The 27,510-nt window shown below is 40.8% G+C and overlaps 1 protein-coding gene across 3 annotated transcripts in view; it reads right to left on the bottom strand.

Annotated features, from left to right (window-relative positions):
- The window catches only part of LOC134352116 (piezo-type mechanosensitive ion channel component 2-like), a 627,709-nt gene that overhangs the window by 341,471 nt on the left and 258,728 nt on the right, over positions 1 to 27,510 (bottom strand). For all 3 annotated transcript variants that reach the window (XM_063059335.1, XM_063059328.1, XM_063059345.1), the window contains exon 3: positions 21,708 to 21,833. In XM_063059335.1, coding sequence (XP_062915405.1) covers positions 21,708 to 21,833 — 126 coding nt within the window. The remainder of the gene's footprint in view (positions 1 to 21,707; positions 21,834 to 27,510) is intronic.

A 27,510-nucleotide genomic window follows, 5' to 3' on the forward strand; every position in this document is an offset into this window, starting at 1 on the left:
TTGGTCCGCTAACTGGGAAAAAGGAGCACTGGAGAAGGTCTCAGTCTAATTCTGGGATGGAAGTGTGGCTCCAAGTAGCTGTCTGCATCTGACAGCAACCACATTCTAGTACACTGCTTCGACAGGCGGGCTAAACCAGATGAGGGCAGCTGGTGGCCTCATACCCCGTTGAGATAGGGACATGCTTGTCCAAGCTTATGAAGTCAGCTCCTGCGGACTGGGTGGATGAGATCTACAGTGAGATCCAACGACTAGGAAGGTGGTTCTGTAACGTTCCATGGAGAGAAAAGGGCATGACAAGACATAAAAAAACATCATGGTCATCTTCTGCAACCAAGGAAGACCCCAGTTTGTGACACATGTTTGTACTATTGGATCCGGAATTCTAAGGTCAAGAGAGTGGAAATGCCCCAGTGCAACAGCATTTCCCTTTTCAAAACTCTCCTCCACAGGTTTCTTGTCATCGTTGGACACGATGGACAACCACCAAAAAAAAAAATCCAATTGTCCACCTAATTCTAGACATTACTTTGTCAAAACCTGAAATTTAGAAAATATAATACTGCTGTATTATTCTACTCATTTTCTCCTCATTGGACAACTTTCTCATCCTAAGAATTAATTTAGTGAATGTTTAGATTTGAAGTCAGAGTGTTATACAGCATGGAAATAGGTTCTTGGCCCCAAATGGTTAATGTAATCAAGATATCTACCTGAGATAGTTATTGTCCATCTGAGCATATTCCTACATTTCCTACAAGACCCATATCCCTTGAGGACTTTCCTATCCATGTACCTGTCCAGATGTCTTTTAAACTCTGTAATTTTACCTGCTCTGCAGCTTCTTCTGGCACCTGCTTCCACATAGCCACCACCCTGTGTCTCTCTCAGGTCGTTCTTAAATATTTTCCTTTTCACTGTAAATGTATGCCACTTTCCTAACCTAGGAGGAAGACGGTGACCATCCACCTCATCCACTACCCCCTGAAGATTTTATATGTAACCCACTCACCAGGGCTCGTATACAAACTTGGTTCATTAGCTAATTCTCTAATAGCCACCTGACTCAGCAGTGGGAAGGCCACCTTTCATAAGCAATGTGCATCTATGGGTCGAAGTGATTTGGGGTTCAACCGAACAGGACGGTCGTGATGTTCCAATTAAAGAACACTGGTTGTAGAAAATGCTGTGTAAACACTGCTCACACACAATTATTGGTCGCCAAGAAATGACAGGTGGTACACCAGCATAAAATTATAAGTATATTCATCAATTTTCAAATTTATCAAACAGTTAACAGGAAAAGAAAGGGAAAAGGGTCCATTACAGTTAAACCAGTTCAATGTGCACATAAATGTTTGAGCTCGTTACTGAAGTAGTCGAGTATATCATTGTACTTTCGCACTGAACCCACATTCTGCATGATAGGCACAAGCCACAGTCCGAACTGCTCTCGAAGATCATCTCGAATGAACTGGTTAACTCAGGAATATTGGCACTTCCTCCTTGGAACCATTAATCTTTCCGCACAAAGCCCTTCTTACAACTGGGTCTCTCCTTTGGGCAGCATTCTGCTACATCGTCCCTTGTGCCCTGCTCCAGTGATCTCACCAAAGGACGCTAAACTAGACTACTGTCCTTCAAAAATCTGATTCCGCCCAGCTCTCTAGAATCTTCTCTCACATCTCACTGGGCAGAAAGTTACAACACGTACCCAGACAGTCTTGATTGGCTGACACAACATTCCTAAGTTGAGCAACATGGCTCCTCAGCTTTAGCCAAAGCCAAAATACCATTAACTATCAGGACACTGCCAAAATAAAAACATGTAATGGCATAGCAGTAGAAATCTTACCCAGGGCGGTACATATGTAAATCTATAAGTCACATATCAACCTCCTATATTCCAGGGAAAATGTCCCAGGCTATCCATCCTGTCCTTATATTTCCCAACTCCTCCAGTAACATTTGCATTACACCAGAAGATTTGTTGCATCCTGCAAGAGGAGTACACACCAGGACTCAAGGTGTGGAAATGCACAACAGCTTCTGCATGTGAGTTGCTTCTGCATCAAACTCTTTTCTAAATTCCTTTGAGCAACTCAATTTTGCCACATTTATGCTTTGCTGAAAAGCCACACACAGTAATACTCTGAAACACATCCTTGATGGGAGAATAAATGCTGAGATGAACATCCTTGCAAGAGCAGGACATTCTCCTCTTCCATATGTCTCACTATCTCAGTAAAGCAGCCAGCATTATCAAAAACCTCACCTACCCCAGATATCGTCTCTTCTCCCCTCGTCCATTGGGCAGAAGATACAAAAGACTGAAAGCACATACCACCAGGCTTATGGGCAATTTCTATCCATTACTGTAAGACAATTGATAGGTTGCTAGTGGGATAAGACGGGCTCTTGATCTCACAATCTATCTCAATATGATCTTGCACCTTATTGTTTTCCTGCTCTGCATTTTCTCCACAGCTGATACATTTTGTTCTGCATTCTGTTATTATTTTACTTCAACACACCATATAATCATTTGATCTGTATGTACAGTGTGCAAGACATGCATATTATATCTTGGTACATATGACAATAATAAACCAATTCCAATTCCCAAATCTTCCCAATATCAATGCTTAATGACATCATTGCTTTGCATTCATTAGCAGCATGGCCTGGAAGATAAGAATGACTTGTTAATTGCAACCAGTGTTGGATGACTCATGCAGGAAGTTAACTGGACAAATTACAGAGGACAGCAGGCACTGAAGTACTTGTGAGTGGAAAAATCACATTTATAATCAAGGACTAATTTGACATGTCAAGAGTAAATTCATACCGCAGCTGTAGTGTTGTGCTCAGCCAGAAGCAGATATTGAATGAACTGAATTCTGTAGCATACATAGCTCATGCATGTTTATAAATATCCGCACAGCTTCAATTCTTATAATTCAGAATAGTACAGTGGACATGTGGTAACTAGGAGTACTCCACAAGGTCAAGTATCAGAATGAATGATTTTTGATCAACATACAAATAACTGGAGACACAAAATAATACAGTTACTGGAATCTAGACCAAAAATGAAAAAAAAAAACTTCTGGAGGAAGTCAGTAAGTCAGGCAGCATTGGAACTGAGAGCAGAGAGAGAAGATGGCTGATATTAAGAGAGGGTAAGAGCTGAGGTGAGGCCAGTGGATGTGAGGAGGTGTGAGGAGGATCGAGGAGGGGGTGGAGTAGGAAACAGAGGCAGGTGGATGATAGATAAATTCTATCATATTATGATCAGTCTCCTGAGGGTTCTTTTACCTTAAGCTCACTAATCAAATTTGGTTCATCATACAACACCCAATCCAGAATTGCCTTTCCCCTAGTAGGTTCAACCACAAGCTACTCTAAAAAAACACTTCATAGATATTCTACAAACTCCCTTTCTTGGGGTACAGCACCAACCTGATTTTTCCAATCTACCTGCATATTGATATCCCCTATGACTATCATAACATTGCCAGTTTTGTCTTGCATTGTAATTTGTATCCCACATCCTGGCTAATGTTTGGAAGCCTGTATATCATTCTCATCAGGGTCCTTTCCCCCTGCAGTTTCTTAACTCTACTCAGAAGGATTCTACATCTTTCTATCCAATGTCACATCCTTCTAAGGATTTTATTTCATTTCTTACCCATCAGAGCCACCCCAACCTCTCTGCCTACTCTTTGATGCAATGTGTATCCTCGGATGTTAAGCTCCTTATTATCATCTTCTTTTACCCACCATTCTGTGATGCCCACAACATCATACCTGCCAATCTCTAATTTTGCTACAAGATCATCTACCTTATTCCATACATTGCGTGTGCATTCAAACCTAATACTTTCAAGTCCTGTATTCGCCACCTTTTCGATTTTGTCTCCTGTTACACTGCAACTCATCCCACTGACTGCAATTTTGACCTGCCATCTGCCAGTCTTTCCTGACAATCTCACAACATACCACCTCTGGTTGTATACCAACTGCTCTATCCTCAGCCCTACCACTCACATTCCTATGCCCCGGCCAAAATTAGTTTAAATCCTTCCCAACAGCTCGAACACACCTGCCCGCAAGGATATTGGGTTCAGGTGTAACCCTGTCCTTTTATAAAGGTTTGACTGGATGATCCAGAAATTATCCAGAAATCTCAAACCCTGCCTCCAGCACCAATTTCTCAGCCATCCATTCATCTGCTATACCATTCTAAGTCTTACTCTCACTGTTATGTGGTACAGGCAGCGATACAGAGATTATTACCCTGGAGGTCCTGCTTTTCAGCTTTCTACCTAACTCCCTGTATCCTCTCTTCAGGACCTCCTCCTTTTTCCTACCTATGCTGTTGGTACAAATATGTACCACAACTTCGGGCTCTCCACCCTCCCCCTTTAGAATGTTGTCAGTCTGATCTGAGACATCCCAGTCTCTGACACACGGGCGGTACCATACTATCCTGGTGTCTCTTTCATGTCCCCAGAATCTTTTGTCCACTTCTCTAACTATGGAATCCCCTATTATTTCTGCACATTCTTCTCCCTTCCCTTCTGAGCCACAGAGCCAGACTCACTGCCAGAGACCCAGTTGCTGCAACTTCCCCCCGCTAGGTCATCCTACTGTTGGATACCCCAACAATATCCAAAGCGGTGTATTATTGTTGAGGGGAATGGCAATGGGGCACTGTGCACTGGCTGCCTATTCCCTTTCCATCTCCCAGGTACCTGTCTCCTACCTCCCTATAGCTCCTATCTATCACATCCTCATTCTCCCATATGAGCTGAAGGACATCAGGCTGCAGCTCCAGCTCCTTAGTACGGTCTCTAAAGAGTTGTAGCTCAATACACTTTGCGCAGATGTAGTGATCAGGAAAACTGGAGGTCTCTCAGAGATCTCATATCTCACACAAGGAACATACCACTAACCCTCACATAAGAAACATACCACTTACTCTGGATCTATTTTCATTGCACTAGCTATGGACTAATAGACAAAGAATTAGAGACAAAAAAATACATGCTAGAAACTTTCTTAGATCCTCTGTCTGTTCTTGTCCAATACTGTCTACATCAACAATAGCCGCTCCGCTTACACCTCGCTGCTTTTTATTGGCCTATGCCGAGTGTCTAAGAGATCGTTATGATTGCAGCTAGCTGAAAAGTTCTAGAAGGCTCCGAGCTCATTTTAAACCTTGGAGACTTTCAGCTAGAAGGTGGGAGTGAAGAATCTGGAAAGAATGCCAAAAGGAGACTGGACAGAGGTAGGGACAATGGCAACTGTTTTAGTTGGAGATGAATGGACGGAAGCTGGTTCAAGGCCCATAGGTTACAGGTTTAACATTTTGGAGTGAATACATGGGCAGTAAGATAAAAAAAATTATTTTATACAGTGGGTGTTTTGACCCAGACATCATACTCATAAGAGTGCTAAGAGATAATTAATTAGGACTTTAAAGAGGGAACTGGATGGATACTAGGGAGAGAATAATTTGCAGCACCCATAGGGAAAATGTGTAGAGGAAATGCGGCTGACAGGAGTGCATAGCTAGGAGTTGGAACTTCATGATCTGATACTTAATTTTTCAGTTAATCACATATTAAAATTATAAGTATTCCTTACAGCAGTTGCTGCGTAGAACCTGATTGATTAGAATCTGAAAAAGTATAGACAAAAGTCAACTAACACACTAAGCATGCCTCGATATGACACAATCCACCTGCATTCTGAACTATTTTGCAACTGACCCACTACTATGAGCTCCAACTGATGCAATTTCTCAAAAGATCTTCCAAAATAAGCCAATTTAAGGAGATTGCCTTGAACAATATCAATGGTCATCTTCCACAGCTTGGGATGGGATATCTCATCTGGGAAGGAACTCATTCAGCTATGATCATATGCCACATTTTCCATACCCAGTGGTAACTATTCCTGAGGACGACATTTCTCCAAGTATTTCCTGGCTTCTAATGTAAATATATATGGTCAAAAGGTGCACTGATGTCTTCTAATATAGTGTCTCTCAGACTCAAGTAACTTATCTAATCAGACCAAAACTAGGCTTTCATTATTGTCTCCAATAAAATCTTCAAGTTCCTGTGTTCGTCTTGATAACTCAAGAGACTTTAAAGCAAATGCAATTTCTATACTTATTCAAACAACAGGAATTCTGCAGATGCTGGAAATTCAAGTAACACACATCAAAGTTGCTGGGGAACACAGCAGGCCAGGTAGCATCTCTAAGAAGAGGTACAGTCGACGTTTCAGGCCGAGACCCTTCTTCAGGACTAACTGAAGGAAGAGTTAGTAAGAGATTCTATACTTATTCGTTATGCAGGGTAAAAGCTGTTATTTATTGCCTTGCTCTAAATGCCCTAAAGTGTATTGGTTACGATTAAAGACTAAGACTAGCTTTAAACATTGAAACATACAATGAAATGAGTTGTTTGCATCAAATCAAACCTGCAGGATCTACTCAGCAGCCCATAATTGTTGCCGTTCTTTGGGCACCAACTTAGCACGCCCACAACTCACAAACCCCAACCCATCTTTGGAACATGGAATAAACTAGAGTACTCTGAAGAAACCCATGCAGTGACGGGGAGAAGGTGTAAGCTCCTTACAGGCAGTAGTGGGAAGTGAACCCTCATCGATGATCGTGTCCAAGATATCCTGAAGTGGGAGGGTGAAGAGCCAGAGGTCCTGGTACATATAGGTACCAATGACATAGGTAGGAAAAGGGATGAGGTCCTGAAAGAAGAATATAGGGAGCTAGGAAGGGAGTTGAGAAAAAGGACCGCAAAGGTAGTAATCTCGGGATTACTGCCTGTGCCACGCGACAGTGAGAGTAGGAATGCGATGAGGTGGAGGATAAATGCGTGGCTGAGGGATTGGAGCAGGGGGCAGGGATTCAAGTTTTTGGACCATTGGGACCTCTTTTGGCGCAGGTGTGACCTGTACAAAAAGGACGGGTTACACTTAAATCCTAGGGGGACCAATATCCTGGCAGGGAGATTAGCGGGGGCTACTGAGGTGACTTTAAACTAGAATGGTTGGGGGGTGGGAATCAAATTAAAGAGGCTAGGTGTGAGGAGGTTAGTTCACAACAGAGGGATGGGAACCAGTGCAGAGAGACAGAGGGGTGTAAAGTGAGCATAGAAGCAAAAAGTACAAAGGGGAAAAGTAAAAGTGGCAGGCTGACAAATCCAGGGCAAGCATTAAAAAGGGCTAAGAGAGTTGTAAAAGAGCGCCTGAAGGCTTTATGTGTCAATGCAAGGAGCATTCGTAATAAGGTGGATGAATTGAAAGTGCAGATTGTTATTAATGATTATGATATAGTTGGGATCACAGAGACATGGCTCCAGGGTGACCAGGGATGGGAGCTCAACATTCAGGGATATTCAATATTCAGGAGGGATAGACATGAAGGAAGGGGAGGTGGGGTGGCGTTGCTGGTTAAAAAAGAGATTAACGCAATAGAAAGGAAGGACATAAGCCGGGAAGATGTGGAATCGATATGGGTAGAGCTGCGTAACACTAAGGGGCAGAAGACGCTGGTGGGAGTTGTGTATAGGCCACCTAACAGTAGTAGTGAGGTCGGAGATGGTATTAAACAGGAAATTAGAAATGTGTGCAATAAAGGAACAGCAGTTATAATGGGTGACTTCAATCTACATGTAGACTGGGTGAACCAAATTGGTAAAGGTGCTGAGGAAGAGGATTTCTTGGAATGTATGCGGGATGGTTTTTTGAACCAACATGTCGAGGAACCGACTAGAGAGCAGGCTATTCTGGACTGGGTTTTGAGCAATGAGGAAGGGTTAATTAGTGATCTTGTCGTGAGAGGCCCCTTGGGTAAGAGTGACCATAATATGGTGGAATTCTTCATTAACATGGAGAGTGACGTAGTTAATTCAGAAACAAAGGTTCTGAACTTAAAGAGGGGTAACTTTGAAGGTATGAGTCGTGAATTAGCTAAGATAGACTGGCAAATGACACTTAAAGGATTGACGGTGGATATGCAATGGCAGGCATTTAAAGGTTGCATGGATGAACTACAACAATTGTTCATCCCAGTTTGGCAAAAGAATAAATCAAGGAAGGTAGTGCACCCGTGGCTGACAAGAGAAATTAGGGATAGTATCAATTCCAAAGAAGTAGCATACAAATTAGCCAGAGAAAGTGGCTCACCTGAGGACTGGGAGAAATTCAGAGTTCAGCAGAGGAGGACAAAGGGCTTAATTAGGAAGGGGAAAAAAGATTATCAGAGAAAACTGGCAGAGAACATAAAAACGGACTGTAAAAGCTTTTATAGATATGTAAAAAGGAAAAGACTGATAAAGACAAATGTAGGTCCCCTGCAAACAGAAACAGGTGAATTGATTATGGGGAGCAAGGACATGGCAGACCAATTGAATAATTACTTTGGTTCTGTCTTCACTAAGGAGGACATAAATAATCTTCCAGAAATAGTAAGGGACAGAGGGTCCAGTGAGATGGAGGAACTGAGCGAAATACATGTTAGTAGGGAAGTGGTGTTAGGTAAATTGAAGGGATTGAAGGCAGATAAATCCCCAGGGCCAGATGGTCTGCATCCCAGAGTGCTTAAGGAAGTAGCCCAAGAAATAGTGGATGCATTAGTGATAATTTTTCAAAACTCGTTAGATTCTGGACTAGTTCCTGAGGATTGGAGGGTGGCTAATGTAACCCCACTTTTTAAAAAAGGAGGGAGAGAGAAACCGGGGAATTATAGGCCGGTTAGCCTAACGTCGGTGGTGGGGAAACTGCTGGAGTCAGTTATCAAGGATGTGATAACAGCACATTTGGAAAGCGGTGAAATGATTGGACAAAGTCAGCATGGATTTGTGAAAGGAAAATCATGTCTGACGAATCTCATAGATTTTTTGAGGATGTAACTAGTAGAGTGGATAGGGGAGAACCAGTGGATGTGGTATATTTGGATTTTCAAAAGGCTTTTGACAAGGTCCCACACAGGAGATTAGTGTGCAAACTTAAAGCACACGGTATTGGGGGTAAGGTATTGGTGTGGGTGGAGAATTGGTTAGCAGACAGGAAGCAAAGAGTGGGAATAAACGGGACCTTTTCAGAATGGCAGGCGGTGACTAGTGGGGTACCGCAAGGCTCAGTGCTGGGACCCCAGTTGTTTACAATATATATTAATGACTTGGATGAGGGAATTAAATGCAGCATCTCCAAGTTTGCGGATGACACGAAGCTGGGTGGCAGTGTTAGCAGTGAGGAGGATGCTAAGAGGATGCAGGGTGACTTGGATAGGTTGGGTGAGTGGGCAAATTCATGGCAGATGCAATTTAATGTGGATAAATGTGAAGTTATCCACTTTGGTGGCAAAAATAGGAAAACAGATTATTATCTGAATGGTGGCCGATTAGGAAAAGGGGAGGTGCAACGAGACCTGGGTGTCATTATACACCAGTCATTGAAAGTGGGCATGCAGGTACAGCAGGCGGTGAAAAAGGCGAACGGTATGCTGGCATTTATAGCGAGAGGATTCGAGTACAGGAGCAGGGAGGTACTACTGCAGTTGTACAATGCCTTGGTGAGACCACACCTGGAGTATTGTGTGCAGTTTTGGTCCCCTAATCTGAGGAAAGACATCTTTGCCATAGAGGGAGTACAAAGAAGGTTCACCAGATTGATTCCTGGGATGGCAGGTCTTTCATATGAAGAAAGACTGGATGAACTGGGCTTGTACTCGTTGGAATTTAGAAGATTGAGGGGGGATCTGATTGAAACGTATAAGATCCTAAAGGGATTGGACAGGTGTTACGAGAATACACATAAAATTAAGATGTTTGCTGGCCTGGGCTAGCATCAGTGGCATCAGCAGTTGGTCTGCCACCTGCCCTCAGGGGAAGGAGAGATAAGGAACAATGGAGCAGCGTCTGGAGATGTGTAATGAAGGGATGTGGGAGGAAGAGCTGTCTGGAGCGGCTCCCCCCCTTTGAACCCTGAACTGTTTGAAGTGATGGACAGGCGATACCCCAGCAGGGGGATAAAAAGGGACAGGTTCGCTAAGACAGACACACACGCCACCCGAGGTAACGAGACCCTGGAAGCGGTGCGCTTCTCACGAGTGGGTGAGAAGTCCCAGACAACGACAAGGGTGGAAAGGTACGATCAGCGGGAACCCGGTGTGTGTCCGCCCTTGCCTGGGTGCCGGGTTCACTGCAGAGGATCGACCGCATCTGGAGGAGGGGTCACAGTCGGTGACCTCAGGTGACATCACCAAGGACCTGCCCAAAAGCTGTTTGTGAGCCATCCCGCTGGTCTGTGAGTGAAGCTGTGCTGAATGATGAGTTGTTCCTATTCTATGTCTCTCTTCCCCCACGTTGTCCACCGCCATGGCAACGATTACTGCGAACTGAACTACTAAACTGGACTGAACTTTGAGTCATTTTGAAATTGGTCATTTACCCCTAGACAACGATAGAGCTTGATTGATGCTGTTATCTTAATTCTGTGCACATGTGTGTTTATCATCACTGAACTGTTGCATTTATTATCCTTTCGATTACTGTGTTGCTTGTTTCTTTAATAAAACTTTCTTAGTTCTAGTACTCCAGACTCCAACTGAGTGATCCATTTCTGCTGGTTTGGCAACCCAGTTACGGGGTACGTAACATAAGCTAGATGCGGGAAGATTGTTCCCGATGTTGGGGAGGTCCAGAACGAGGGGTCACAGTTTGAGGATAGAGGGGAAGCCTTTTAGGACCGAGATTAGGAAAAACTTCTTCACACAGAGAGTGGTGAATCTGTGGAATTCTCTGCCACAGCAAACTGTTGAGGCCAGTTCATTGGCTATGTTTAAAAGGAAGTTAGATATGGCCCTTGTGGCTACAGGGGTCAGGGGGTATGGAGGGAAGGCTGGGTTCTGAGTTGGATGATCAGCCATGATCATAATAAATGGCGGTGCAGGCTCAAAGGGCCGAATGGCCTACTCCTGCACCTATTTTCTGTGTTTCTGTGATGATCACAGGTGCTGTAAAGTGATGCACTAACTGTTACACTAGCATGTTGCCCAATCTTCTAACGGAATGGTAGACCATCTTCTAACCAATCAGGTTGCTGAAACATTTTAGGTGCAAGCTAAGTGTTACTTGGCTCACAGGTAGGGCAGACTGCATGAAGGTGGAAATTTTTTCCTTCGCTTTAAGACGTTGAATAATTCAGATGTGATTTTACTTCAATTTGCTTACCCTTGTAAGTGCTTTCAATTCCAGATTTATTTAAATTGAAAAATTTTACAACTGTATTTTATACATGTGATTCAAACAAATCTCCCATTCATTAGTACAGGCACCTAGATTACAATCCAGTCACTTAATTGAAATACCACTCTATCCTCCAGTAAACAGTGCCCATTCCTTGGCCTCCTTCAAGCCAAAGCTATCTGTCCCTTGCTATCAGCTGAAGAGTGTGCTCCGGGCATCACTGCAGGGACTGCATTCCAAAATATGCATGCTTGTGTGTTGTGTGTGTTTGTGTGTGTGTGTGTGTGTGTGTGTGTGTGTCTGTCTGTCTGTCTGTCTGTCTCTCAGCATGTTTAAAATACTACAAGAGGATAACTGATTGGAACTTCACTGGGGCAGTTCATTTGCCCCAGGACATCACAGTAGTACTCATCAATTCAACACAGAAAACCTTTTATCTCTGTCTACTACACACATTACATCATTATCCCTCTTTTTCACTATGTGTTTTATTTTTTATTGTAACTTATAGTATTTTTTGTTCGGCACTGTACTGCTGCCGCAATAAAAAAAATCACAACATGCAGTATGTTAGTGTTAATAAACCTGATTCTGATTTTACTCCAAGCAGATTCAGATTAACTTATTGTCATATACACCAGGATGCAATGAAACCCATTGCTTGCATGAAATTATATGCAAGATAATAAAATTACAACAATAAATACCATGAGAAAAGCTGCCAGAGGAAGTGGTTGAGGCAGGTAGATTAAAGACATTGAAAAGTTGTGTACATAGGAAAGGTTTAGAACGATATGGGCCAAACACAGGCAAATGGGACTAGCTTAGGCAAGATTCTTGGTCGGCATGGACCACTCAGGCTGAAGGCCTGTTTCCATGCTGTATGACTCTATGATATGGACAAAATAGCAGAATGGTGCAAAAGTTGTCGTGCTAAATAACCAGATTATTTTGCCAATACTGTTGCTTCTATTACAGCTAGGTTAAGCATAGTCAACGGACTCAACTATGAGGACAGAACACCCAAAAAGACCCAGCAACAGTGTCATACTAGTACCCAATAATAAGGATGCCTCATTCCCTATTTCACTTTGTTTATCACCTGACACATAGATGGCTTGAAACACATTGGTATAGTTATCAATTGCAGAGCTACAGTGATGTTATCTGTATTTGCACCGTCTAATCCAGGGGACTGTCCGCGAAGAACATTTTCTGTTTGATCAAATTATAAAAAGGATCAATAAAATTGAGCCGAGCAGAGAGACTGTTATCGGGATGATGCAGGTTCCTGTAAAAGCAGAGTCTGTAATAACTATTCAGCTGGATCTCAGCACATCCTTTATTTTTTTGCACTTGGATCTGCAGTTGATTGAGGAAAGTTTGCTTCCTAGATAAGGGCCACATGAGATTTACATAAGACCAGAAAGTAACTTACTGCCTGTGACAATGCCCAATGATCTGTGTTGCCTAATCAGGAAACCAAGAGAATAGAACACTGTAATGGATTTACAAATATTTGAGTATCCATATTAATATGACAAAATGTAAAACAGTGGGAATTTAGGATATCCTGGTCTGCTGCCAACCGAATAAAAGTCACCATAAAAGCTATATGTTTTTACCACATGTATGTGTCTGTGGTTTGTGTAAATGTGCATGCACGATTATATCAATACTGTACAAAAATCTCGGTATCTAGTTTCCATACTAAGCACAAATCAGTCCGAATGGAGCCTGCACCTTATCTCTGCGATTTTCACAAGTGTCCTTGGACATGCTCCAGTTGTCTACCTGAATTTTTCGAATAGATATGCTATTGCTTAGTTAACCAGATATTGTTAATTTTCCATAGTCTGAGTAGTTGGTGGGAGAATCAGGAAGGTGCTGACAGGCATGTGTGACAGAACAGATTACAGGGAAATTGATAAAATAACAGGATTGATGAAACTGTTCTAAAAGCTGGTAGAGATTCAATGGGCAGAATGGCCTCCCTCTATGTGACAAGAAACCATGAGGGTGCAAGTGCGCACAAATGTGCGTTAACTTCTGCATACTTTGAATTCTTATTGATATGTGTTAATCTATCTGTACTTGGGTTTAAAATATCACAAGATAATTAGCACAATCTTCACCAGGAGCAGTTCATTTTCTTCAAGATGTGAAAGCAGTACCGGGGCTCCCCAGGTTATGAATGATGTGACTTTTGAAAATCCATCTTTACACAAATTCCTTCATACATTTTTTAAGCTTTTTTTTCAAAAAGATAATATCAATGATAAAATATTTCTCAGTACTATTGATAAGTGAATACAGCATACATTTTACTATTTAATTATGGGTAGTGTTAAAGTGACATGGAATCACACCTAATGCATGCAGAGATAAGGTAGTTACAGAAACAGGGCAATTCTGACTTAAGGAGAAATCAGTTTATGTACATTTCTCTGGAGCAGAACCCTTACATAATCTGGGACTGCTTGTGTTCACCGTTCCAGCACAAAAAGGAATTTATCCCCATCAAGAACCCCACACAATACATCTTCTTATATGCCATACTCAAATTGGAAGGTAAAACATGTTTTAACAAAACTTTTACTGGCTTAAAACAGATTTAAACAGTTCCCAAGAGAAAGAATGGTGAACAAGTATTCATATGCCTCTAAAAGGGGCTATTGTTTCTAAAGTTGATAATATAGGAAATATTTTCTTTAGATTTTTAATATAGCATACAGAAAAGGTTACCAAGTCAAGTTCAGTAGTTTTGAAAGTGAACTGGGTGTTTCTAAAATATTATAAAATGGAGTTTGGTAAGAGACTCCAGGTCTCTTCACCACATCAATGGATGTCTGGAAAACACTGAAGATTATAGAGAAGTTGGCTTCAGCCAAAGAAGTTTGTTTTATTTTGTTGAATAAGATCTTTCTGTAATTTCCACACAACATTTGAAAATTTGATCTTTGTCTGCATGAGACCAGATGGGCTCATCCTATTAAGGACACAGAATAAACAGTGCCTCAAATACATGCTTAGCCACTTTATTAGACACACCTCCACACTGGCTCGTTAAGGCAAATATCTAATCAGCCAATCATGTGGTAGCAACTTAATGCATAAAAGCATGCAGGTATGGTCAAGAGGTTCAGTTGTTGTTTAGATCAAATATCAGAATGGGGAAGAAATGTGAACTAGGTGACTTTGAGCATGGAACAATTGTTGGTGCTTGATAGGGTGGATTAAGTACCTCAGAAACTGCTGATCTCCTGGGATTTTCAAGCACAACCATCTGTAGAGTTTACAGAGAATGGGGAAGGTACAAAATGCATCCAGTGAGTGGCAGTTCGGTGGGCAAAACACCTTGTTAGTGAGTGAGGTCGGAGGAGAATGGCCAGACTGGCTCAAACTGACAGGAAGGCGACAGTAACCCAAATAACCACACATTACAACAGAGGTGTGCAGAAGAGCATCTCTGATCACATTGAACCTTGAGGTGGATGGCTAAGGGTTCAGAAGACCACGCTGGGCTCCACTCCACTACTTAATAAATTGGCCACTGAGTGTATATCGTCTGAAAGGTATCTGTAACTGCTCTAAGTAATCATTATCCCTTCAGATGATTTATCAGATAACAAGGAGTAAAGAAGAAGAGAGGAAAAGAGGTACCTGCATTTCCATAGCACTTTTTACACCCTTGGATGTCTCAAAATGACTTACTGTCACTAAAGCAGTAATTTTGCAACTTTGGAAAGCTGTGCCATAAATTATTCACTATTTTTTCACTAGTAGCTCAAACACTCTGGTCACCACCACAGTCATTTCCTCAACTTCCCTTGAGGCTGTAAACCCAGAAACATAGGAAATACCGCCAGGGGCTTGTCAATGATATGAACATAGGAAATGAGGGCAGGAGAAAGCCATACAGCCCCATTAGTCTGTACTGCTGTTTAATAAGAACTTGATTGTTCCTGTGCCTCAAATACACTTCTCAACATAATCTCTTGAGTTTATAATCTCCATAAATTCTTGCTGAAAAAATCTATTCATTTCAGTGCTTAAAATATTCTCAACAGGGCATCCAATGTCTTGGAGAGGAGAGAATTTGAAAGTTTCACAATCTTCCTCATTTCAGGCTTATATCCCTGCCTGGATCTATGTCTCTTACACTCAGTTCTCTGGTTTCAGTAGTCAGAAAGTCAATACTTCTCAGAAATTTACAAGTCTATGCTTATTTTAAATTCCAAAAGCATTGCCTGATTGCAGTCCCAAGTTTTCAATGCAGCACAAAACATTTGTGATGAACTCCATTTTGAAAATGCAGTTCCATTTGCCTTAATGCATGCAACATATATGCAGACTGAATGCAAATGAGCCGGGCCCTGAAGTTCCACTAGTGTTAGTGTGCAGGCACATGCCACAAAGGCTGCAGGGAAATTTGCCCTTCATGTCAAGGGCAGCACAGTGTACAACAGTTGGTGATGCTGTCCTCTTGCTCCAGGGACCCCTCAGAGATGAAGGTGCAGAGTTTGGATGCTCTCCCTGTGAGCACATGGGTTTGGCCCAGAGGCTCCAGTTTTCTTGCAGATTCCAAGCTTATGCTGATAGGTGAATAGACCAGTGTAAATTGTCCCTTAGATAATCTATCAGATAATGGCAAAATGATTTAAAGGAGAGTTGATTGCATGTGCAAGGGAGAATACGTTGAGTGGTAAGTAGAGGAGGAATGGAATCAACAGGATGAACTTGATGAGCTGAATGGTCTCCTTTTTGTAAGGAGAGGACAGAGAGAAAAACAGAAAATAGAAGTATCACTTATGAGCAAAGTACAAAGAGCAAGTTCCCTAAGTCACTCTAAGCAACACCACAGCAGAATCAATGGTAGGTTAAATTGTTAAAATGTAAAATTGTTAACATGATCAACTGTGTTATCTGTGTTAACTACTACATTTTCAACATGTATTTGATAACAACCACAAAATCCAGTATTATCTATTTCTCCATGTAAGCCTTTCAAACAAATTATGGCAATATATTGCAAAGGACAGATTCAGAATATTCCTCAAGCAGGACTTCTTCCAAATAAAGTAACTAATACTTGCTATAGTCCTTTTCCAACTGGAAAACAGAACACTGGCCTGTATTTATCCAACAGGCAGTTACATGGTGCAGTATTGAGTTTGCAAAGTTCCAAACAAGGGTAAACAGGATAATTAATGCTCTTCAGTGCTTTTTTAGTAATCTTTATAGTTGGTCAAGTAGGAACAAAAAAAAACAATTGGACATTGATTGGACAGAGTTTTGGGATGAACTGAGGTTTGAAAGACCAAAGCTCTGTCAAATTAATTTACGATCATGATGATAATGCAGGAAATGTGGCAGTAAACTTGCACAACAGCTCCTGCAAATAACAGTGTAATACTGACTTGATCATCTGTTTTCACGATGTAAATTATGAGATAAATATTAACAAGGACACTGCTTTACAATTGGACAATAGCATTTCAATTAGAAACTGGGACGTACACATGGCACAGCTTTCAACAACCCGGCTAAAAGGGAGCAACTCTGACAGTGTAGCACACTTTCAGTTTTGATAATTCATGGTCATATCTCTGGAAATTTGATGTACTCAAAGAGGACAGCAGTAAGGAGACACTGGCCACAGCTGTGAGAGACACTGCGCTCTTGGCAATGTGGCAACAGGCATTTTGTTAAATATCTGTCTTTTAATTCCTCATTTAAAGTTCAAAGTAATTTTATTATCAAAGTACACATATGTCATATACAACCCTGAAATTCATTTTCTTGTAGGCATGTTCAGTAAATCCAATGACCATAATAGAATCAATGAAAGACTGCACTAACAGAGCAGACAACCAATGTGCAAAAGACAACAAACTGTGTAAATACAAAAAGAAAGATAAAAATAAAATAATAATAATAATAAATAAGCAATAAATATCAAGAACATGAGAGGAAGAGTCCTTGAAAGTGAGTCTATAGGTTGTGGGAAGAGTTCAGTGCTGGGGCATGTGAAGTTATCCCCTCTGGTTCAAGAGAGGTAACAACTGATCCTGAACCTGGTGGTAGTGATGCACTTGGCCATATCCACGATTTTTTGTAGGACTTTCCATTCATGGCATTACCAGTACAAAGGTGCCAAGACAATGATTAATAAATGACATCATTTATTGTTTACTCTACAAGTTTAAATCTGGACTTTACCCCACAATTTTATTATACAAGACATGGAATCTAATTGATACGTATATACTATATTCCACTACAGAGACTCCCAATACAACTGAGATTCTTGTACATTCTTTGACACTAACTACAGAGTTACCCTTTTAATTGTATCTTAGTACGGGTGGTAATCTGAAATGCAGCATTTATACTTTCCTGAACCATGCCCTATGATTGATGCTTCTTTTTCGATACTTGGATTACACTCCTTGGTCAGTTCCATCAGTTGAACTGAAGACACCAGAGACAGCAGAGGCTGGAATCTGGAGCAACAAATAATCTGCAGGCGGAGCCCCATAAGTTGAGAGGGGAAAATAATTGTTTATGTTTTGGATCAAATCCCTGCATCAGTTAACTAGCTTTTGAATCTCATAGTGTTCAGCCACTGTCCTAATTTTTATCCCCAGCTATTTGAGTGACTTAATTCAGCAAAGATTTTGACTCTGGATGAGGTGAGACATGTTTGCCTATACTGCCAGTCAGGTGGTCTCAATTTAAAATAGAAACATTAAGACACTATTGCTCTTCAAGGCAGGAAATGTACTATGTCTGGCCTACACATGACTCCAGGGCCACAAAAATGTGGTTGATTCTGCAATGCCCTCTGAAATGACTCATCAAGCCACTCAGTTCAAAAACCATTGAAGATGAACACCAAGTGCTGTCCATACTAAATCAAAAAAAAATTATTATAAAATCCAACATGTTTATCTTTTTTCCCCAAGCAACCTGTGCTCAAACTATGTAATGGACCTCATTAAGCTCCCAGAGACAAGGTGGAAAACTGTAGGACAGTTTTTAAAGGAAGGCAGATCTATGATCTGCATCTCCAATAAAGTGCAACCACTAAATTCTCAGCTTCCTTTTTAAAGAACTCAGAACTGGTACTTAAAGTTATTTGGTTATGGGCTTTTAATTTGTTAAAGACTGACAGAAATATCCATCTCCTTTTCCGCTGACAATGGGCTAAGTGCTTACTTCCTTTTCTGTGCCTCTCACTTTGCATCTTTTAGATCTTGGTGTTGATTTGACAGCTTGTCAACTCTTCATACCAGTTTTGCAGAACAGTTTCCTCATTTTGCAGCACTTTGTGGGGTGTTAATGTCAGCACAGGTGTTCCATCTGGCAATTGGTGAGTGACACTGAAAACAGAGTCACATTTTATATTGTACTCTAAATATCAGATCTTCAATTTCTGTTATAAGGTTACTTGTAAAGACAATGAACAGCACAAAAGGCAGGCCTCAGAGCTTGAGTAGTCTTGATGTACGTCTCTTCTCCCAGCTCACTTTGTCTCACCCTTCCATTCCTATCTCCCTCATGAGATAATAAAGAATAGATTTCCCTGATTCCTTTAGAGTTAAAATAAATGAGAAGTGGACATCATCTGATAGGAGAGAGAGATCTGCTCTCCCACTCTACCATTCCAGGGTAAAAGGTGAAAATTGTTATCTTCTATTAACTTTATAATGTCAGTTAGAACATAGAACATAACAGCAAAGTACATGCCGTCTGGCCCATGGTGTTGTACCAGCCTTTTAAATGCTCTGAGATCAATCTAGCTCTTCCCTCCTACATGGCCTTCTATCATCCACATGTCCATCTAAGCATCTCTTAAATGTCCCCGGTATATCTGTCTCTACCACCTTTTCCACCCACTCATCATCATCTCTGTTAAAAAAAAACATATCTATAATATCCCCTGCTTTACTTTCGTCCAATCTCCTTAAATTTATCCCTCTTCATATTTGCCATTTCTGACCTGGAGAAAAGTCTCCAGCTATCAATTCGATCTATACCTCTTTTCATCTTGTACACCTCTATCAAGTAACCTCTCATCCTTCATCAAAGAGAAAAGCCATGGTTGCCTCATCTCAATGATGCAGATCTTTATCTTAACAAGTACATGAATAAAAAGGCAGGTGGCTGGAAATAACCATCATCACATTTAATGACAGATCAGTTCAGATGCTGAATGGCTACTTCGAAGTTTTAAAGAGTGTCATTGGGTCAGATGTTTATCATCACGACAGAGGCAGCAATCTTGCTGAGCGTATCGATTTTTTTTGTGTGGTATTGCAAGGACTTTACCACTTTCAGCATTAAAACAAACAAGGCGTGTGTAGGCTGGTGACAAGTTTGTTCTTTAGAATTATATCTTCCCTGATTACAATGAATTACCTGAACAAAAATAACTGGATCCAAGTGATTGCTGCTTCACTGTATCTACCATTATTCACTTATTATCTTATTCCTTTCTCTCCCACCAGCTTCCAAGGACATCTGCTTTACAGATGTAATAGATGTTTATTCATGTTCATTTCTTAACTTCCTCATTGGGAGATCACAGTCAGTGCGGATCAGAAATAGTATCTCCTCTTCCCTGACAGTCACACTAGCAAAACACAAGGATGTGTGCTTAGCCCACTGCTTTGTTCTCTCTACACCCATTACTGTGTTGCCAGGCACAGATCAAATGCCATCTATGAACTTGCTAATAACATCACTATTTTTGGTAGAATTTCAGATGATGATGTGGAAACGTACAGGACATTGATCAATCAGCTGGTTGAGTGGTATTGCAACAACAACCTTGCACTCAATGTCAGTAAGACCAAGGAATTGATTGTGGACTTCAGGAAGAGGAAGTCAAAGGAACACACAACAATCCTAAGTGAGGGATAGCAATGGAAAGGGTGAGCAGTTTCAAGTTTCTGGGTGTCAACATCTCTGAAAATCTATCCCGGAGTCAACATATTGATGGAATTATAAAGAAAGAACGACAGTGACTTTATTTCATGAGGAGTTTGAGGAGATTTAGCACGTCACCAAAGATTTGAGAAAGTTTCTACAAGTGCACCATTCTAACTAGTTGCAACAGTGTCCAATGTGGAGAGGTCACGGCATAGGATCGGAAAAAGCTGCATAAAGTTGAAAACTCAGTCAGCTCCATCATGGGTGATAGCTTCCCAAGCATTGAGGACATCTTCAAAACACAATATCTCAAAATGGAGCTGTCCGTCATTAAGGACCGCCATCACCCAGGACACACCCTCTTCTCACTGCTCAAGGAGGTGGTACAGGAGCATGAAGACACACACTCAGTGTTTTACGAGCAGCTTCTTCTCTTCTGCTATCAGATTTCTGAATGGACAATGAACCATATACACTACTTCACTATTTCTTCCCTCCTTTTTTTGCAATACTTAATTTCATATATATATTCATTACTGTAATAGCTTATATATATATATATATATAGTATACATACACATACATTACTGTAATTTACAGTCTTTATTATGCATTGCACTACATGTACTGCTACTGGAAAACAACAAATCTTACAACATATGCCAGTGAAATTAAACCTGATTCTGATTCCAACTGTGTGTCATAGGAAGGGATATATAACACTACAAGGGGTGATTGATAAGTTCATGGCCTAAGGTAGAAGGAGTCAATTTTAGAAAACCTAGCACATTTATTTTTCCTACATTTACACACTTAGTCCACTGGTCGTGGAGCATATAGATCCCTTCTCTGTAGAAGTCAGCGCCTTGAACCTCAAGAAAGTGGTCCACAGCAGGGGTGATTGATAAGTTTGTGGCCTAATGTGCAAGGAGATGAGTTATTAACTTCAAACTTTCTGCATTATCACTCAAAGGGTTGAACTGCACGTGCATGTGCATGTAACAAGAGCTGTATAACTTGTCTCTATCTACCTTAGGCCACAAACTTATCATTCACCCCTGCTGTGGACCACCTGGATGTGTAAGATGCTCTCGTTAAATGCACGTGCAGTTCAGCTCTTTGAGTGATTATGCAAAGTTTCAAGTTAATAACTCATCTCCTTCTACCTTAGGCCACAAACTTATCAATCTTCTACAAAGAAGGGATCCGTATGCTCCATGACCACTGGACTAAGGTGTACATGTAGGAGGGGACTATGTTGAAAAATAAATGTGCTAGGTTTTCTAAAATTGACTCCTTCTACCTTAAGCCGCGAATTTATCAATCAGCCCTCGTAAATACTGGACCTTAGCTGCCGATTCCAAATCTACTATCCAGATCAAGAGCCATAACATGAACTCTAACTCACCTGTAACTAAAAATAGTTAAGCTAAAGAAGGTGTAGGTTTTCTATATTTCTAAAAGTAACAAAAACTGTATACTTACAATTGAATCCTGGCTTGATTTTCCTATTAACCTGTAGGCTATATATGGTAATTTGAAACAAGGCATGAAGCAGCAGAAAGGTGAGGCTTGTGAAACACAGGGTTTTCAGTAAGCGGCCTGTATGTCCTGGAATAAAAAAGATCGATAATTAGTTCCTATGCAAGAAATTATAATTAAATTAAATTAAAATAGCCAGACAAGTGTGATATTGACATTGCAGACAGGAACACTGAATTTTGTACTACTTAGCTTTGCTTTCTTCTAGTAAAGGTAACAGACTTTTACTCGGTCTGTCATTAACATTTTCCTGATTGACATTTTCCCCCATCTCATTTTGTATGTACATGATAGAGAATTTTTTTTTTTTTTTTTAGTAAGTATGACATTGGCAAGGCATGTGTTTATTGGGTCTTGCTAGACATTTCAGGCATCCTTCATTAAGCAGTGACTTATTTAGTTACAATCGGCTGGGTTTCGTAAGGCTGACACACTTCTATCCTAAAGCATATTAGTGAACCAGATAGTTGACAAAGTAACCCAAACCTTCCATAGTCTGTGTGGTGTCTGCAAATGGCTGAGGACCCAATGAGGAGACATATTTATTATGTTGGCTCCATTATTCCAATCCTTCCTCTAACAGTATCTACAATATTTGGCTTCTCCAGCCACAATTCCAATATTGTTTATTTTCTCTCTCCCTTCCAATTTCCTCCATATAAATTATCTGCAATTAACAATCCCTCAGCAGCCTCTTTCAGCCAGCACCACCAACACTTGCATCATTCAGATCATAAAGTCTTTCCAAGACTCCCCCTCATTCCCCCAACTGCACCTTTCTCGCGTGCCTCAGCTCCTCTGCAATTTTAAACATGTTTGATTTCCAACTTCTCTCAGTTTTAATGAAAGATGCCCTCCAGTCAGTAAGAGGACATCTGTGGAGAGAGAAACAAAGTTAACAGAGCTAATGGTTTAGGGTGATGTTTGGATTTTCCAGTTAAGATTAACAAATCGTCATTCACTTGAAATGCTAACTTTATTTCTTTCTCTCCAGATGCTGCTTGATCTGCTGAGTGTTTCCAGCACTTACCACTTATATCCCAGACTTTCAACACCCGCCAGTTTTTGAATTGTCAACATGAAATATTAACTGTTTCTTTATCCACAGAATTTGACTGACCTCTTGAACTCTTCCAACATTTTGTTTTCCTTACCAGAAAGTATGATAAATGTAGCTCTAATTGTGCCTTTTAAAATAGAATTTGATAAATATTTAAAGGAAAGAGAACTGTATAGGGCTATAAAGAGGTGAAAATGGATCTAACTGGATTGATCTAAAATGGCTGTTACGTAACAGTAGAAATTACTTCCTTTCTGTAATAAATCTGCTCCTAAATCAGCAATCCCTGATCTTAAAGAGGTTTATATGGAATAATGGGACTATAGAGAAGCAGGACTGTTGTTGGAGCAGAGATCAGAAAGGCATAGCAAGACCCTGAGTGAAGCTAATGAAGAGGAAATCTTCCCATGTCACAAGCAACAGGAAGCAAAGGACAGAGATTTTAAAAAATAAAAAAAGAAACAGAGAAATTATTTTTGGTTGCAAGTTTTTATGCCTTCGATCGTAGAGTCTGCAAAGGCAGCCGAAGCAGATTCAATAGTAACATTGAAAAGGGAATCAGATTAATAATTGAAAAAGAAAATAAATGAGAAAAGGGTAAGGGAGTGATCCCATTTGGAAAGCTTTACCAGAGAGCTGGCACAGAATAACAATCTTCGGTGCTATCTGATATTTATTATCTCTATGATTCCAAAACATGGAACATATCATTTGATTTTTACACAACTTTAATGAGGTAAATTTTGAATATAAATTCCTAGTCAAAATTAAAAGTTGTTTGTCATGGCAGCTCAAGGTATATCACAGGAAACCAGAATGACGGAATGTGTATTTTCTTTTCATTTTTTTTCTCTATCAACGTAAGAAACTAAAGAAACAATTTTGTCGGAAGAGAAACACTTGCTAGTTTCTTCAGAAATTAAAAGATCAGAATTGGTCTTTGTCCCTTGGTATGCATGGATAAGAAGACCTCAAGCTGACTTTTTGAATTATGACCCTATTTGAAAATCAGTCTGTAAATAAATGAACTCAGGAGAGGAATGGATCTCAGTATGATGACTTCTGTAGTTCAATAGTTGCTTCTCCACTTTCTTGGGCTGACATATCAAGGTTATCTAATTGGCTAAATCCCTGGAGCACTGCTCACCTATGTCAGGTCATCAAAGGTGCAAAATAAACATAAATCTTTCTTTCTGAAAATGGCCAATCTTTTGGCTTGGTATTTAAGAGAGGAATGTTGGCCAGTAAATCAAGCCGAAGTTATTCTTAGAAGACTGCCAACTGAATCAAATATGACATTTATTGCACACTTTCCTCTTTGATGATACAGTCTTGCACTGAAATGTCAACCTAGCTTTGGCATTCAGTTCCAGGGCTGTGTTTTACCAATGGAGCCAAGAGATGTTTTCACAGCTGCCTTAAAGTTATCTATATTTTTTTTCTCTAAATAGGAAGGCAAGGTATTCATATTTTTTAATTATTATTTTACATCAACTCAAAAGCATTTAGTAAATACAAATTTGGCAGAAGTATGTCTCACACAGGTACTACTATGAAGGATTAATTGGACCATACAAGTTAACAAAACGAGGTAGGGTTATGTCAACTGGAAACTGCTAGATTTCTCAAGCTTGAGATTTCAGATTTTCACCTCTTTAGGGATCATTTCCTTTTATTACTTAATAGGTTTTGTTTGTATGTTTCACATATCTTCTTAGGACACAAGGCCATTTGGTCCATTCCTGCTATGTTGGCTGTCAGCACAATTCTGTTGGTTCCATTGCCCTACTTATTTTCTTGAAACCTATACCATTCTCACATGCAGGTCCGCTCCAACTCAATACTTCAGGCACCCACCTACACTAAGGGTAGTTAACATTGGCCTGGTACTCAGTGCACCTGAAGAAAACCAGTACAGACACATGGAAATGAACTACAGTAGCTCTATACAGACAGCATCCAAGGTCAGGTCTCTGGAACTGTGCCATTTTGCTTCCATTGTTTCCATTCTCTGGTGTTCAACAGAATGAAGGAAGATTTTATAGTGGTATATAAAATTACAAAGGGCATAGATGCACGCAGTCTTTTTCTCCTTGGGTTGGGTGAGACAAGAACTAAAGATAATAGATTTGGGGTGAAATGTGAAATATTTAAGGGGAATCTGAGGGGAAATTTCTACACTCAGACATTGGTGTGTGTGTGTGGAATGAGCTGCTAGTGGAAGTGGTAGTTGTGGGTTCAACTGTAACATTTAAGAGGAGTTTGGAGAGGTAGGTGCATAGATGAGAGGGATATAATCCATGTGCAGATGGATGGCACTAGGCAGAAGACCAGGCCAGCATGGGCTAGATGAGTAGAAGGGATTGGTTCTGTGCTCTATGATTCTGAGTACTCTACCATTGGTATCTTTTGGGCTATCACTGGCCAAAAGCTCAACCGTGGCCACAAGAGCAGGTAAAAGGTCAAGTCAAGTTTATTCTCGTATGCACAGGTATGATTAGTTTCAAGCAAAACCAAAGAAATCACTTTCATAGATTCAGACAACACAACAGAACATAAATCATAAAACAAAACATATATTATACAACACAGTGAAGAAAAAGACCATACAAAACAATATATTCATGAGAAAAATATAGAAACCAAGCTCACGATAGTGCAAGAGCGGGTCCCTAGTGTTCTGTTGCTGAGGTAGGTAGGATTAGGAATGTGCAAGTCAGTTCAAGAACCCGATGGCTGGAGGAAAGAAGCTGTCACTGAACATAAACAAGAGAAAACCTGCAGATGCTGGAAATCTGTGCAATATACTCAAAATGCTGGAGGAGCACAACAGGCCAGGCAGCATCTAGGAAAAGGGTACAGTCGACGTTTCAGGCCGAGACCCTTCTGACGTTTCGGCCTGAAACACCGACTGTACTCTTTTCCCAGATGCTGCCTGACCTGCTGAGTTCCTCCAGCATCTTGTGTGTGTCACTGAACATGCTGGTGTGGAATTTCCAGCTTCCATACTACTACCTTCTGAAGGATAATGAGGTTCAGGGCAAAAAGTGCTGGGCATTCCAGCAATGCAGAGATCTTTTAATAGAAGTTAGAAAGAAACAATATAGTGTGATTGAATTCCAAGCCAAGAATGGCTTGTGAAATATAAATTGAAATGTTGAAAATTAAATTGTAATTACTTTGAAGATATTAAGAGGAGCTCACAGGGTACATAAGAACTCGAAGTAGACACTAGAGTAGGCCAATCAGTCCCATGCTCTGCTATTCAATAAGATCAAGGCTGTTTTTCTCTATCTCAGCACCACTTACACGGTAACTGCTTCACATATGACCACAAGAAACTGCAAAGAGTTGTGACACAGCTCAGCACATCATGGGAACCAGTTCGCCGTTATGGACTCTGCCCATATTTCTTGCTGCCTCAGTAAATCAAATAGCTTAAAGCTCCTAGCCACCCCAAACATCCACTCTTCTCATCAGGCAGAAGATACAAAAGCACATACCACCAGGCTCAAGGACAGCTTCTATCCCACTGTTACTGGTATCTTGTACAATAAGATGAACTCTTGACTTCATAAGCTATTTTGTTACGATCTTGCACTGAGGAGAGGAGAAGATGGCGGTGTGATGCAATGTGCAGCAGCCACTCCGGTGGTGATGTCTGTTAACTGTCAAGTAGGGTGCCGTGCACAATCCTGATTTGATGGAGACAGACGTGAGAGCACGGAGGAACATCTGGTGAAACTTCTGAAATGCCTGCTTCGCTGCTGCTGCTACTGTGTGATCCAGAATCTCCAGAGGGGAAGGCCCCGAGTCCTCGGCTTTGCTTGTTGCTCGGCGGCCGGGGCGGGGTCGAAGCGCTCGGCAGAGATGGTGCTCTGTGCTCGGTGTCGGAGACTCTAAGTTTTTGGGCGGACTCAGAGTCGGCTGTGGTCGGGTGCTTCCAATGCATCGGCAAGTTTGCGGCGCTGGAGGTTCATGGCAGGGAGAGTTTCTCCCTTCTACTGTCTGCATGAGATGATGGGGCTATCGGGACTTTGAGACTTTTTTTTTTACCGTGCCCATGGTCTGCTCTTTATCAAATTACGGTATTGCTTTGCACTGTTGTAACTGTATGTTATAATTATGCGGTTTTTGTCAGTTTTAGTCTTGGTCTGTCCTGTGTTTCTGTGATATCATACTGGAGGAGCTTTGTATCATTTCTTAATGCATGCATTTCTAAATGACAATAAACGAGGACTGAGTGTCCTCATAATCTAATCTAATCATCACTTACCTGCACTACTTTTACATTTTATTCTGCAATGCTATTATTTAACCTTATTCTACCTCAATGCACTGTGTAATAATTTGTTCTGTATGAACAGTACACAGTACTTTTCTTGATACATGACAATAATAAACCAATACCAATACATACACTAACCTTAATGTCTAAAGATCACTGTCCTTAGCAACAAACTCCCTCCACCTACAAGATGACAAGATTTTGTCTCATCTCTTTGCTGAATGGCAGTTTCCCCTTATTTTGACCATATAACCTTTACTTTGTACACCCCAGCCATAAGGAACAATGCTAAAGCTAATTGTGCCTGTCAACACTTTAAGATTTTTGTATATTTCAGTGGATTAATTTTCATTCTTCTGAACTCATGAGCATAACAAGGTTAGAGTTGTACAGCGATA

This window comes from Mobula hypostoma, chromosome 1 (assembly GCF_963921235.1).
Source record: "Mobula hypostoma chromosome 1, sMobHyp1.1, whole genome shotgun sequence".
Taxonomy (NCBI): domain Eukaryota; kingdom Metazoa; phylum Chordata; class Chondrichthyes; order Myliobatiformes; family Myliobatidae; genus Mobula; species Mobula hypostoma.